Here is a 15,486-nt window from a genome sequence, read left to right as displayed (position 1 = left end):
TATGATCCAACTCCAGGTCCAGCGCAACCATTACAATCACCAGCCTCAAAGTGGGATGCTTTGAGGATCCTCCTCCCAGCAAGTCTAGTTTAAAGCCCTCCTGATTAAATTGGAAAGCTTGTTGCCAAAGATTATTTTCTCCTTCTCTGAGAGGTAAACCCCATCCTCCCCCAGAAGACCAGATTTCTCAAAACTAGCTCCATATGACATAAGTAGCCAAAGTCCCTTTCATGACACCACCCCCTTAATCATTTAACCATTGATTTTTTTTTAATTCTATCAGCCCTTTCCCTCCCCAGTCCCCTAAGCAGGAGCACTGATGAGAAGATTACCTGTGCTCCCAAGTTCTTCGCTCCCAAATCTGTTCCAGCTGCTTTGAAAGCACCAAGGATAGAGAATAAACGATCACAGCTGTGAAATCACGTGGGAGATTCTGCAGCCCATGAAGGGTGATCCAGTTTACTGCCTTCAGGTCATGGTGGGAAAAGACTCTGAATTCAAACAGAATTTATAAGGGTCTGGACTGCTCATTCCAATACACAGGCCTCCAGCTGAATTGTGAATGTCGTTCTTGTGCCATTTGCCAGTGCCAAGAGACATCAGGTCACCAGGACCTGATAGGCCCCTACAGCTCACCAGTGCTATTCATCTCTCAGAGGACTGAACCATCAACAAGCACCAAGGACACTGTGCAAACCACAAGGACACAATGGTCACAGAGTGACCAAGTGTGTGCTGCTGTCATTCTTGCACTTTTTGCTATCCTTTCCATTCTGATTGCTGTTATCATTCAGTAAGAAGAAAACAGATTTATTTTAGAATGCTGCCCATTACATTCTACTTTCTCATAATCTAAAAAAAAATCTGTTCTCTTGCTTTTACAAAAACAGGCATTTAGCACTGGCATTGGGACTGATGCAAACCCTTCCAGCCACTTTAAATGCTTACTGGTAGGTGTAGGCTGACACACGTTACTAGAATGCAAGCCACAAAAATACAATCTTTTTTTAATATTCACTGCTGCTCCCAGCTCCCTGTAGTCCCTCTTGATATTCTTCAGGTTACTAACAGCTGTTTCACTGGTGCCTATGTGAAACAGCAGCAGTGGGTAGTAGTCTGTGGGACATACAAGGTGTGGCAGCCTCTCTGTCACAGAATGCTTTTTTCCTTCAGCTGCTTTTAAAGCATAGTTTCATCTCAATATGATCGGTGCAAAACAAGGACAGATTTCTTGCTAACCTCCCACGTATGCTTTTTTGAGGAGAGGAAAGCAGGGAGGAGTAGTTCTTCCTCCCTAGATTCTTGTTCCCCCTCTGTTTTTCTAGTATTACCTTTTGGTATTCGTTTAACATATTTGTAGCTTCTAGCTCTTCCTTCTGTCTACTCCTGGTTTTCTTTGCTCTCTCTATACTCCACCTTTCTATAGATGATTTTATATAGCTCAGAGATGTATCGCTCAGAGAAACATTCGAAGAATTATCCACAATTGCATCACTATAGGAAAAGAAAGAAGAAAAATCTCAAAAGCGTAAGACCCCCCAACATCTTAATTTGATTGCATTTCCTCCCCAGGTAGAAGCATGTTTTCAGAGCAATTTTTCCTTTTTTTTTTTCCTGCTAGTTTCCAATTCTGAGGATAATTTTATCTCCTGAATAACCTAATGGCTACCAGCCTTTTTAGAGTATCAGAATTTTTTGCTTTCATGGGAGAACTGGTCTTTATTCTGAATTCAGACCACTTTTAGGCCATTGGTTTTTTTTAAACAGCTTTCATTTGTATTGCCTGGAAAGAGCACCAAAGAGAATAGTGTAGCAATTTGACATTTGTTGCATTCTACCATTAATTTTCTTAACTAGGGCTCTCCAGAAGAAAGACATAATGGACTGGTCTCCTTTCTAGTCAGTCACTAAGATCTATAAACTTCCAACTCTCATGTGGCAGGACTGCTGCATGATGAATATCTTCTCATCCACTTGCCATTGGTAAAAGAGAAATGTTAGCATTGTGTCAGTCCTTAGCAGATGCTGGCTACTGCCTTTTCAATTAGCTTGGGGGATTACTCTTCATCCTTCCGTTGAAGTCCTGTAACATGTCAATGCCACACCTGTGTAAACATTATCAGCGTTAGGTCACAGAGGATTTGTCATTGCTCCATGAACACTCCAACAGGCAAGCAAGAGCATTCTACTGTAGAAGAATCTGCTTTGGCAGAGGAGTTGGATTAAATGATCTCCAGAGGTCTTTTCCAACCCCAACCAATCTGTGATTTTTCTGTGGAATGATTCTGTTAACAATAGCAAGTGGGAAATAGGAGGGATTTGGGATGGGGGGAAACTAGACCTAAATGTTCTGCAAATTGGGAAGAAACAAACTAACTTCAAAGATATGAGTGTTTCTCCAGCTCAGCTGAAGTATCACATGCAGTGTTAGAAGGAAGCAATACTTTGAATCTATGGAGTGAAGCAGTTTTCTTTTTCTCCTCTTAAAATTTTTCACTGGCTGGAACAAAAATGTGAGCATTTGAATTTTCTGACTTGTCTGAGGTTAGTTCTAGTCACATTTACTCATTGTGCATCTTAGACATTTTCCATACTTGCTGAACCATTCAAAATGTCATTACCCACAGATCTAGAAAATGTTGCTTGCCAGGCCACACATCTTGGCTGAATACCAATATCATAAGACGGGCAAGGGAGCATTTGACCTGAGGAAAAATAGGAGAAATTTGACATTTAAAGTTTTAAAATATTCCTTCACAATTAATATTAATAAGATACTACAGTGGATTTCTCTCCTACTGTGGTGCATCTTGGATAATACGTGAAGGACATGATCTGTATTAATAAAGCAACCTTTCTTGTTGATGCAGCACCAAGTAGGTACCATTCACAGAAAATACACTGTACTTAGCTTAGCCAGAGATAAATTCTTTACATTTATGATGATTATTTGGTGAGACTAAAATATCAAAATAATGCAAATTTCATGCAAATAGGGAAATAAATGAAATTGAATGGAGTTATTATTCAATTCAGTTAATAATTCAGAATTCAGAGGCTATTTTTAATTCAATTCAGAAAGCTTAAAATTTCTCCATTAAAAAGAGGGGATGTATTACAGGTTGTCTTAGTGAGACAGATGTTCATCTTACGATGATCTTATGATGACTTTTGGCCTTTCCCACAATTTTTTTAAGGAAGTTAGTTTTAAAAAGTTTTGAATTCTCCTTTGTTACAAATACCTTCCATTCGGTTCAAGGAACAGAGAAGTTCTGGCATTTACTAAGCCAGTAGTAAAGTATTTCTTCTCTAATAAAATAGCCTGAAGTCACATTTTAATAGGAAGAAGATACTAAGATTTTAAACAATAGAATACAGTTCTGTTACAGTAAGGAGAGTTGTTTTAGTGACGTCAATATAAGCATTTTTTGGCAATAAAGAAGAAAATGCACAAGGTGTTTTTTTTTTCTAAATAATCCAGTAGAGTATGATGAAGAAGTGTATCTGAAATACAATCCTGAAAATGTTTTTGATTACCAGTCACTGGATTGAATGTGTTATTTTTTTCATTCCCTCTTTCATAAGAAACCAACTGCATCTGTTTGGCATTTATTACAGATGAGCAGGAGAGCTCGGGAGCAATTATTTATACTGTTGAGCTCAAGCGCTATGGTGGACCTCTTGGAATTACAATCTCTGGTACAGAAGAGCCTTTTGATCCCATAATCATTTCCAGCCTTACAAAAGGAGGATTAGCTGAAAGGTATATTGGAAGGCAAATTACTTTTAAGTATTCTTTTTGTCAAGGTAAAGATTAATTTTGTTGACCCTAACATGCTAATTTTCATGTTTTAGCGGTTCTTTGGATCTGAGCTTATAACATTTTCGCTGTCATTTTGTGATGATTACTGAGTTTGGGAACATGAGAAATATCTTAACAGGATGTTCTTGCATATACTATACAAATCAGAGCAAATTGTGACCCATATTTTAAATATCATTGGAAAAGCTACTCAGTCACAGGAACGTTCTTTTAAAAGTGGTAGCGTTTTGTATTAGAACAGGTGAGGGAAGCACTTCATGTATCTAAGTTTATCTGAAAACATTCTTCTCATAGTATGCGCGCAGTGTCTGTGTATGCACTTACTTGTACCATAGCTATCCGAGGAGCAGAAATGCTACTCATGGTAAGTAATGGATAGAGAGTAATTGAATTGCTAAGGTTTTCTGCCACCTGTCACCATTAAGACAGGTAGAGCCATTGCAACTTGTATGGTTCATGGTTGTTTCAGAGAAAATTTACAGAACACAAAACACGATTGTTTTGCTCAGCCAGAACAGTAGTGCATTTACACAAAGAGAATTTGTTTTCTTCCTGTGATGCGATCCATCTGGAAAGCCACATTGGTGAAATAGCAGGCTACTTGCTCTCACTGCCATTATCTGTTCTGTGACTCTAGAAACATTAATTTCAAAATCTATCGAACTGTCTGAGATTATTCTTACTTAGATGGGCTGCAATGAATATCATCCACAGCTTATTAACTACTGCAGTAACACTGAAATCTGAATCTCCATCTTTCAGCTCTGTTGTTGTCACCACAACAAAGGTGACTTACTTTAAGCATTTCTAACAATGGAATTACTCTGTAACACAGCTATGAATGCAAAACAAAAGAAAGATGAGAATTTAATGCCTCCAAATATGCAAAGAAATGGTCTCTTTTTTTGCTTTTTTTTTTTTTTTTTGCTGCTCTTCTAATGTTTAATTTCTCTCTTGCTGTAGAACTGGGGCAATCCACATAGGAGACAGAATCCTAGCAATAAATAGTAGCAGTCTGAAAGGAAAGCCTTTGAGTGAAGCCATTCATTTATTACAAATGGCAGGAGAAACTGTCACCTTGAAAATCAAGAAGCAGACAGATGGTAAGTATGGCCAAAGTAGCATCAGTGATCTTTAATGAGTGTGTTTTCACAGATTACGAAGCATTTAGGCCATCTCTGGAGAAAATGTCAGGTCAGTAGCAGAAAAAGCATGTTCTTAGAATTGCATTAAAGCAATGACCATCCCCCAACTTTTTTTTTTTTTTTTTTTTTTTTAATAATCCTCTTCAGCTACCAGTCCCAAGAAATTTTCTGTCCCTGTGGGTCATATAACTGAACTGAGTGATGCTGAAGATGAAACCTCTGCTGCACAGAAATCTGGCAAACTCTCAGACATCTATTCTGCTACAGTCCCCAGTGTTGACAGCGCAGTAGAGTCATGGGATGGCTCTGGTATTGATACCAGCTTTGGAAATCAAGGTACTATCAAGAGTGCTATCAGTGTTTAAAGTGGAAATTATTGTCTTCCTGGTTGACCTTCCTTTGCCCTAAAGACAACCTTGTCTGTACTAAGTTTAAACCTTCTACTTTGTAATGTGCTAGTGTCTTGTTATAACCACACACCTTGGCAGGCAACATGATTTCTTATGCGTGGCTGGCCTCAAATACATTCTTTTATGACGATGCACTATGTTATGAAGCATTTATCAATACATTAACAGGCTTTTGTTAGCTTTTCTGACATCTGAATAGCCCAGGCCATAGCTCATACACAACTAAATGAGTTTATCCTTCAAATATAGATCAATGCAAAGCACAGATCGCTCTGAAGGTGTTCATGAATTTGATGCCCACGGGCAGTAATTTTTAACAGACAACAGATTTATTATAAAATGCTGAAGGGAGAAAATTAAACATTGCTCATGATTTGTAAAATTTGCTTCTCCCTCATTACTGCAGTATGGACAATTAACTTTCAGCCCTCAAAAACTATTTTTCAGGGTTTTTTTTTTCAGAAAGACATGATTTTATACTAAGTTTCATACTTCTCTTTGACTTGTTTCAATAAGATTTTCAGTATTTTTTTTGAAAGCAGAATGGTTTGTTTGGAACATGAGGTCAAGAAGTAGCTGATGTTACTGCTAATGGCTATTTTTTTGTCGTTCTTTAATTTTAAAATATTTCTATAGCCTTACTGCAAGTATTTTGTCATTAACTTTCCTTTCAACAGGATGGTTGCAATACTCTTAATTCCAACTCCTATTTTCTATGTTTTACTTTTAACTTACTGTTACACATAACATTTTATTTTATACTCAGTGTAATGAGCTGACCTCCTCCTGTGTAATTTGTATTTCACTGGAGTTAGAATTGGAATGAATTTGTTGCCTTTTCAGTTTTTAACTGTTTTGACTAGCTTATCAAAATAAATCATGTTAGAGTTTCTTCTGTTTTTTTTTGTTGTTGTTGTTGTTTGTTTGTTTGTTTTCTTTTCTTTTAAGTTCTAGGGAATATATTTCTGAGAAACTGAGAAAATGATGGCTCTCATTTTGTATTTGAATTGATTACACATGAGGCAAATTATTCAACTGTGGAAAGAACTGAGGTCCAGAGTGCTCTCTGAAATCCTGGTCATTCAGACTCCATACCAAAAACTAAACCAGTGTCTCAAAATGTTTTTTATGTCTCTCTTAAGCAAATCACCTCAGGCTTGGCTGGGTCCATGGTACTTCTCTTAAGCAGCCTGAGTGTAATCAGAGTTGCACGTTATCCCTTGCTGTGGTACCACTGTGACCCACATTTCTATTAAAGTTCATTCTGTCTTGACCTGTCAAGTTGTTTGGCTTCTTTCCAAACCTTTTTTGGCATAAGCACAGGCAAAGCAAAATGAGGAGTTTGGGGAATGTTTCTGGAGCTCCAGATAATGCTTTATCCTATTAGTTACTAATTCACTGCTGGTGAGACATTCTTTCTCTCCTTGAATTGACACCCTGTTTTGTACCTTTGTCTGATATGTGTGCCTTAGTAATCTGGAGGATTCCCCACACACATTTTCACATCTAAAACCCTTCATTGAATTTTGGAGTCCGTTAATGTTTGTCAGTTAGCTAGAAAAAAGCACACAATTCTGTGGTTGCATGGGATTTAAGGGAGACAGGTCTGGACTGATATATGGAAGTGAATTGCCTTCCTTAGAGAGGTGACAGCAGTGATATTGGTTAGCCATCAACAAAACAGGATTTTCTAATACAAAGCGCACATCAGAAAATGCCAACTACAGAGACTGAAAAAGGAATTTGTCAAGGTGAAATATGTATGTACAACAGTTTTACTGTACTGCAATTTGTGTACCGGATCACCATCAGATTGTGACAAGTTAATCCATATGTTCTTTTTAATATGTTGCTTAAAAGCTGGACTCCATTGGCTTCCTACTTGCAATTTAAATTAGAGTTAATTCAGTAAAAGAAAAGCTATTCAACTACCACCAATGTTGCTTTTAAGATAAAAGCACGCAGAAAAAACTCTTCATATACCACGGCTGTCTAATGCCACTTGCACAGCCTTGAAACATTTGGAAATAGCTGAGAGAAAAGTCTCTTTCTGCAAGTTGAGCTTTCCAAGGGTGTTTATTGTTCCCAGGTGCACATCTCCTGCTGAGACAGGCCTTTCCTCAGCTTTCCTAGTGAAAAGCAACAGCCCTGACAAGAGCAAGTCCCCTCTGCCCAAAGGGTCATGCTGTGTAGGTCGTGCATGTTAAGTCTTTTCTCAAGGCAGTGCAGCTACACAGAGTTGTGACGGCTGTGAGAGCACAGTCCTTCACCTGTGTTACTGATCCCTTGCGCCATTGGTGCCAAGACGGTCACCCTCCTTCCTGTTGGGGCACTTAGTCCAGCCTCTGTGCCATACCAACTTTTGCATCTAAACAGCCATAATGCAGAATCAGCAGTCTGCAAAATTGACCCTAATACATCACTAATTTTTGTCTGCATTTCTTCTAAATTTGAGGAAGTTACTAAGAAGAAAAAACTGTCTTACTTGTCATCTAAAAAGTCAAGTTTGTATGTTTCTTTTAATGAATCCTTTCAAACTCTGTTTAATAGATCTGAAGTATTTTTTCCTTAATAGATTAAGTTTTGGATATTTCACACATTATCAAGTTAACACGTGGTGGACATTCATAACTTATTCACTAATATTCAAAGTCAAGTCAAATTGGAAATTGATAAACTTGTGGAAATGTCCTGCACAAAGTGTTGGGATTAGATGAGACAAAGGATAGGAAATCTGAATTGGATATATTTAAGATTTTGTTTTTGGCCAACTTTCACAGAAGAAGCTTTAGAGCACTGCTAATTTGGGGCACAAATGAGGTAATTTATTATGCTAAATATCTGGCTGTTACTACTCCTACTACTACAATAGCCGTAATTATCAGCCCATGTTCAAGTTCTAGAGAACCTAGTTTTAAAGATCTACTTTTTTGTCCTTACAATATATACAGTGCCATGAATATACAATTCATCTTTTTAGGACCCAGCTATCAGGCTTCAGGATACAACTTCAATGCCTATGAATGGAGGAGTCCTAAACAGAGGGGCAGTTTGTCCCCTCCAAGCAGACCACGAAACCACCCATTTCATGACACAGTACTCAGTGATGATGAATGGGACCGACCTACGGCAAGCAGGTAAGCTCTTGTTCAAGTTTCTGTTTTCTTATCTTCAGCTGCATTAATGCCTCAAATAAGGATGTTTATTGTATAGAATGAAATTATTATTTTCTAACTCATCTGTAACAGCTCATTCTCTAAATATGAGTTATAGTATTTATGATTAATGAAACTTATCAGAGTAGATAAATGGTATTTGTGGAAGATTATGATGCCAAAAACAAGGCATATATTTATTTTCAGTTACTTAAAAACAAACAGAAACAGAACAAAACAAAGATTTCAGTACTTATTGTACCTGTTGGTCAGGACTTGCACATCCTTCATTAGAAATACACACTCTTTGTGTAGCATCACAATGAGCCTGAAGTCTCACTTTATACTTTAGTACATCAAAAAATCTTTCCTATATAAACCTGCTGGATAAGTAAATCCATAAATTTTAAATCGGTAAGCTTTGAAATGTAAATCAAGGCAGGGTTTAGATGACTGTGCAGCTTTTCAGAAGCTGACTGATAAATCCTCTGATACAGCAGATTGCCCAATGGCATTTTATCCGGGGACAAGTCTGTCAGGATGATACAAATATGAATACTCAGCCTCTGTCCAGCTCCTCTGGTCCCTACTGGCCAGAAGTATGCTAGAAGTTTTCATAGGCTATTAATGGAAAACATTTAATAAATCCTTCCCATTTTTAGTAAGTGTACTGTCTTTAATTTGAGAGCACTATTTTTATCCACATTAAAAGCTCATCTTTTGTTTCCCAGATAAGGTGAAGCCTCAGATTCCAGATCACCTGCTGTTTTACAGTTACATAAGTAATAGATTGGAAAAGTTGATGAGCGGTGAACCAGAAAGCCAGACTGTAAAATGCAGAATATTCGAAAGTACAAGCATGTATTCCAGTACCAATTTAAAGCACAGTTTAAAAAAATTATGCACATTAAAGTGGCTTATTCTACTTACACCTGAGAGATACAGCAGAAATTAAAATAATGGTTATTTTAATATCGTATTTGTAAAATGAATTATGCCAGACCTGATAGTGCTCCTGTGCCAAGTGCTTGAGTATTTGAGAAGGATGTATCTGTTCTTCCAGCCTGTGAGAGATAACTGCAGAACCAAAACAGCTCCTCTGTGCTTCTAGCTAAGCACTCTGTCTTCTCTAACACTAAAAAGTAATTTTTCTTACCTTTATTTTGTGTAGCACAGCTTCCAAGAACATGTGGCAACAGAAGGAGACTGAGACATTGGGAGAGAATCAAGAAAATCACTTAAAGCAGACTTCTGTAGAAAGGTCAGGGGGAGAGAACATCAGGAGCATGAAGAAAGAGGGCAAGCTGTGGAAAGGTGCCTCTGGTGGGCAGAGGAAAGGTGGGGGACAGCTGGAAGAGTGGAATACTTCCAGGTAGGAAAACTGTGCACAGGAGTGAGACCTGACTGGGCTGGGGCTGAGGAGGAGGGAGAGAGGAAAGAAAGCAAAAACAGTTAAAATGAGAAAAAGGAGAAAAATGGGTAAAAGCAGAAAGCACATCACTAACATGCCACTGAGTGATGATAACATTACAGCTGGAAGTGAATGAAACCAGAGAGCATGAGCTGCTCCGTAACCTTGTTTCTACCTACCACTGACAGACAGAATAAGTCAGTTATAGCTCCCACTCCAAAGAAAGTTTTTTGCACATTAAAACTTTATATACAGGAATGAGTCTGCCAGATCCTGGAACGTCCTATCACTTCCTGATAGAGAAAAAAAAAGGGAGGGGGACACAGAGAGGGGATCTGCTCTCTTCTATAGCAACAACAGCCAGACCATACACACTTGTGGTTTCATATCTGTCCCAGTACCCTCGGCATGTTTGTATTTCTGAATTCCCGATGGCTCTTTGAATGAGCATCAAAAAGACAGATTTATTTGCTTCAGCTCAAACAATATTTCACGTGACGTAAAACCAATCTCTCAGATTTGTTTCAGGAAAAAAAGATAGATAAGAAATGTTTTTGGAAGCTCTTTTTTCTGATGCAGTTGCGTGGCTACAAATCAGCTTATTAATGTGGCTATAATGGAGGTGAAAAAGTTGAGCATTTCACATGCCAGGAGATAAGATTCAAAAAAGCAAAAGAGGATGTGAGGGCAGAGGGAAGAATTGTTCCGGCCAAAAAGATGTCCAGACTTACAGACATTATAATTTCAGATTTCATAGGAGTTAGAGAAGGAATGGACCTCTGTTCTAGTAAATCCTGTCTTTGCTGGATAGACATATAAACCTGTTCATTAACTCAAGTTCTCTTTTACAGTACAGTATTACTATCCAATATAAAGAAAGCTATTAGATAAGGTAGTTAATGTTCAACATTAGCTATTAGAATAACTACTTAGGTTGACTGAAAGAGCTAATTTCAGACGTCAAGGATCTTTCTAAAATCATGTTTTAAATACTTTCTTATCTTGCCTGAGAGGAATTGCATCTGTGATCTGAGTAGGTATTCTCACCATTGCTGTATCTGTTACAATATTTTAGAGGAGACACTGATGCTAGATGGAGAATCATTGCAATAGGAGTTTGAAATGGCTGACCATTGTCTGCTTGACTGATAGTAGCTGTAAGAAAGCATCTCCAAGGCAGAGTATCCTGTGTGTGAAGCATTCAAGCTATCTTTGGTTGTGCTGGGCAATTCCCCCATTTAAAAGCTATCACGTTAACCGTGTTACATTCATGCTATTCTCAGTAACACTGTTTGTCAAGCAAGGCCTCAGATGCTTCCATAATACTGTTTGCTCTGTTTATGTGATGTTAAGCACCAATAGCTGTAGTCCATGGGTAGCTGCTCCAAAGTAACAGCTTGCTGCCACCAGAAGGCCAAATTCTCATTCTTTCCTTCCCTCATCATCCCCCTCAGCCTTTCAGCAGCCCCCTCCCTTGCTGCTGCTTTGACGCTTGTGTGAGCCTTCATTGAGCTGACCTCCTTTGCTAAGGCAGCAAAAAACTCCTGCTTTCTGCCCTCACACACACACATAGTGGCAGTGTTGCTTTGGGCTGTGTTTCTGCAGTCAGAGTTGGCATTTTGGTCTGACCTTTCTTACTGGGCAACCTTCCTAAGCATCACTGTCCCTAACAGCTCGCTCTGGCTTGCTAGTAATAATGCTTCAGTGTTTTTATGAAACATCAGAGATCTAGGTCTCCATGCAAGCCAGTTGCATCTCTGGAGGTTTCTCTGTGTTTGTGTATAAAATTACTGGAGCAGTTTCTATTATGGCACTCAGGTGGGGTTAAATTGATAATAAGTGCAGCTTAGTCTGAAGGAATCAGTGAAAACACCATTATCCCTCCTTTGCAAAATGCTGTTTGCCAAAATGAGAGCTCTTCATATTTCCCTGAAAGAAGTCTGTGAGGTTGAAAGGTTTTATTACAAACATTTTGCTGCACAGAGCAGCTCTGCCCTGGTTGATTCGTTAATTTGCATAGGGAGGACCCAGTTTCAGATCAGTAGAAATGTATATTCAACTGTTCTTGAAATCCGTGTGTCTCCTTCCTGAACAACACCCTGCTCAGATCCTGCCAGCTGCTCGTGACCGCCAGGTGATGGGAAGACCTGGCTGCCATGTGCTCTGCATGCCCATCCGGCCTCTCCTGACCAGCGACCTCCCCACTCCTGCCCACCTACTATAAAGTTCTGTCATTCAACTTGCAATCTGTGGCAAGGCACGTGTGTAAAATATATTTTCAAGGGAAAACAATCCATCTTTTTTAACCTCTCATTGTAAATCTAGCTTCGCAGGTACCCATGATAACACCGAGGCTGACCAGGAGGAAAACTTCTGGTCTCAGGCTCTGGAGGATTTAGAGACCTGTGGCCAGTCAGGAATTCTGAGGGAACTAGAGGTAGAACAATCTTAACCTTTCTTTCCAATTATAGAGAAATATAATGGTTTTGGTTTGGTTTACATTCATTTTATTTTCTCCTTTTTTTTCTTTTAATTTGCACTAATCGCACCAATTCATTTAAAAGCTTTAACCCCTCTCCACAGGACAAGGCTGACAGGCGTCTGTGTTTGAGAAACATGACTCTCTTGGTACCTACCCTTTACGTTTATCTTTTTGCTTGTGCAGCTGCCTCCCCCACCCCTAACCAGAGCTATTTTCTTTTACTCAATGCAACCGAAATTCTATGAACGTGTTCACCCCAGAGCTTTTGACTTGTAGCTTCTGCTGTGCGTCCCATTGATGCTGTTTGCACAGGCAGCAAATGGTGCAGAACTTCCTCAGTGGGCGTAGCCTCCCTGCGGCAGCGCATCCCATTCTCTTGCAGCCGCTTGATGCAGCTTTTCTTAGCATGCTGTAGGTTGTCTTTTAAATTGAAACTTAATTTGATTAAGATGAACATAAAAGAAAATAGTGTTATCGAGATATTGAATACAGCCTTACCACTCTGGAAAAAAAAAAGAAAAACCCTGCTGACATGAGAAATGTTGGTTGTACAGCAATTTCTCCACTATGCAACATATTTTATCCTGAAATTAATTGCAAATCTAACTTCATGGCAGGTTGTGTGGGGGGGTGAAGCAAAGGGACAGAGGCAGAGTAACGTTGAGTCTATTTTTCTAATCATCTTTACTCTAAAAGTTCTCTAATTGGAACAGTTAAAATTATGCTGGTGCTGAAAGTTGAAGAACGAAAGGTCCTAAAATATTTTCTTTTATGTTCTTTTAAATTCCTAGAGCTGCAAAACTGGCAGAATCTCATTTTCATTTTTATGTCATTGAAGTCCTTTAGCAGCCAGGAGGAATGTGAATGGCATAACTGAGTGAAAGTTTTTCAGTCTAGATTAATTTACTCCTTCAGATTTATGGCTTCTGTATTGCATGTATGGATAGCAAAATGTGATTCTCGTGTATTTGTTATTGCAAACCAGAGAAAAGAAGGAGAAAATGTTATATGGGTTTAATTCCATAGTTAGATATGGTTTGGTACTGCAGGCTTCTCATGTAGTTTCAATATTCAGAGCACAATAAAAGGAGATGGAAGTAAGTAATTCAGAAAAGGAAATAGATCATTCAGAATTCAGTTACTTCAACACACTGAGTTTTCCTCAGCCTTTTACAAAAGCAGCCACCTCTATTTTACAGAAGTGAAATTCAGAGCCGTAGATGCTGGAACATTTATAGCATCTCCTCCTTGCACAGCTCACAGATCTGAAAAGAAAGCAAGACTCATTTAGCATGACAGGGAGCTGAGGATGGCGATGCCTCTATTTTATGAAGTACCGTCGCATAGCCAAGGACTCCTTCTCATTTCTCATTCCAAGGTCTTCAGCCAAACAGCAAAAAACCTGTTGTTTGCCAAGTCCTCTAGCTGCTTTGCTCCATCAGAGAGTAATAGCAGTCAGTGAGCACAAGAGAGACTATTAAAGTACAGTAGATTATCTCATATTGAAAGTAGTGCTGGAGTTGGGAGAAAGACGAGTGTGGCAAGTATGGTCACTAGACTTAGAAGCAAACTTTCATTTGCCTTTTTCTTCCCCTTTTTTCCTTTTTTTCTCATTTTCAAGCAGGCTGTCTGCATCCTGTCCCAGTCAGATTTCAGCTTGTGGCCTGAACTCGTAGTTTCCTGTTTTGCATGTCCATCAGTACCAGGGAGAATAAATAGGAAATTCAGTGCATCCTACCCCAGCAGCAGGCTGCACTCCTGTGTGGTGACTGTACCAAAGCACTGTTTACCTCCCATTCCCTGAAGAAGGAATTCTTTCACAGAGGGTACTTTTGGTGTCAGTGCATTCCACCCAGTGGATGAGGTGACTTCTGTTGTCTTCTTTCAACACCCCATCTCTGGAGGCTCTCAAGGCCAGGTTGGATGGGGCCCTGGGCAATGTGATCTAGTGGGTAGCCACACTGCCCACAGCAGGAGTTTAGAAGTGGGTGAGCTTTAAGGCCCTCCCAGCCCAAGTTATTCTGTGATTCTGAGAGTTCATGCTTTGCGCATTCTTTCACCTAACATAAAGTCTAGCTTTTATTGAGACTAAAACCAGCAGTGAGACAAGGGCTGGTATCTCTGAAGTACTAGTGCTGGCTAAGGTAGTTGCTCTTGCAATATGCATGTTATGCATAATTTCTTTCAAGCAGTGAGTGTACCTGCACTGAGTTTCTCCCAGGCTGGGATGGTGTCCAGGCAGTGGCTCTGCCAGCACTGGCTCTAGAGCTGCCTTCACGTTCTGCTGACTTTACTGTTTTTTTTTTTAATAAACCTCGCACTGACAGTCTGTCTTGTAAATACCTTCCTATAGATCCAATTCCAACAAATGTAATTAGGCTGCAACTTAAATGTCATTTTATTTACATGTAAAATATATTTGAAGTGAACAGTTATACTATACACTCTTCAGTCCAGTCTGCCAGGGGACTAGCTGACCAGCGCAGCCATTCCAGTGCTCAGTATTTTAGTTGAAAATGCCAGCTGAAAACGTTTGCCTATGGGGTTTTGTTATTCTTGTTGTGTTTTGTTGTGGTCCTTTATTTTATAGTGACTTGCAAGCAGATTGAACATCTGTCCTCTTGCCTTTTGCTGTGCCCTGAGTGATTGTGTTTTAACAAAGAATAGATAAGTTTTTCCTACTGCTGTGAATTAACCGCTTACTTAAACCACATTCTGTGTTAAAAATTAACCTGTTCATTAATGCTCTAGGCCACAATTATGTCAGGAAGTACACTGAGTTTGAATCATGAAAACCCACAGCCTCGTAGCCAGCTGGGAAGACAAGCCAGCTTCCAGGAAAGAAGCACTGTAAGGCCACATTACAGTCAAGCTTCTCGTAGCAACACATTGCCATCAGATGTGGGGAGAAAGTCCATGGTTATGAGAAAAATTAAGCAAGAAATGAAAGAAATCATGTCACCAACTCCTGTGGAGTTACACAAGGTCTGTAATTTTTCTTCTGACAGTTTTGAAATAATATATTCGGCATAGGGAATCTAATTATATGGCAATACAGTA

General features: G+C 39.2%; 1 protein-coding gene and 1 long non-coding RNA gene across 7 annotated transcripts in view; one reads left to right on the top strand and one right to left on the bottom strand.

The window, feature by feature from the left end:
* Positions 1-15,486, top strand: part of GRIP1 (glutamate receptor interacting protein 1) — a 305,207-nt gene that overhangs the window by 280,368 nt on the left and 9,353 nt on the right. For 3 of the 6 annotated variants that reach the window (XM_085220756.1, XM_010707876.4, XM_085220776.1), the window contains exons 16-23: positions 3,619-3,763; positions 4,787-4,926; positions 5,116-5,304; positions 8,359-8,515; positions 9,705-9,905; positions 12,270-12,381; positions 12,528-12,572; positions 15,178-15,411. In XM_085220756.1, coding sequence (XP_085076882.1) covers positions 3,619-3,763; positions 4,787-4,926; positions 5,116-5,304; positions 8,359-8,515; positions 9,705-9,905; positions 12,270-12,381; positions 12,528-12,572; positions 15,178-15,411 — 1,223 coding nt within the window. The remainder of the gene's footprint in view (positions 1-3,618; positions 3,764-4,786; positions 4,927-5,115; positions 5,305-8,358; positions 8,516-9,704; positions 9,906-12,269; positions 12,382-12,527; positions 12,573-15,177; positions 15,412-15,486) is intronic. The other 3 variants (XM_085220767.1, XM_085220785.1, XM_085220794.1) reach the window with 3 other exon arrangements.
* Positions 750-9,805, bottom strand: LOC146545249 (uncharacterized). Its single transcript, XR_014882438.1, has 3 exons — positions 9,537-9,805; positions 2,622-2,705; positions 750-2,105 (listed from the first exon to the last, which is right to left on the bottom strand). It is a non-coding gene; the product is annotated as an uncharacterized LOC146545249 (long non-coding RNA).

The sequence above is a fragment of the Meleagris gallopavo genome, chromosome 1, assembly GCF_905368555.1.
Source record: "Meleagris gallopavo chromosome 1, MGAL_WU_HG_1.1, whole genome shotgun sequence".
In the NCBI taxonomy this organism is placed as follows: domain Eukaryota; kingdom Metazoa; phylum Chordata; class Aves; order Galliformes; family Phasianidae; genus Meleagris; species Meleagris gallopavo.
The sequence above is the reverse complement of the archived record's forward strand: the minus strand, read 5'-3'. Positions and strand labels throughout refer to the sequence as shown.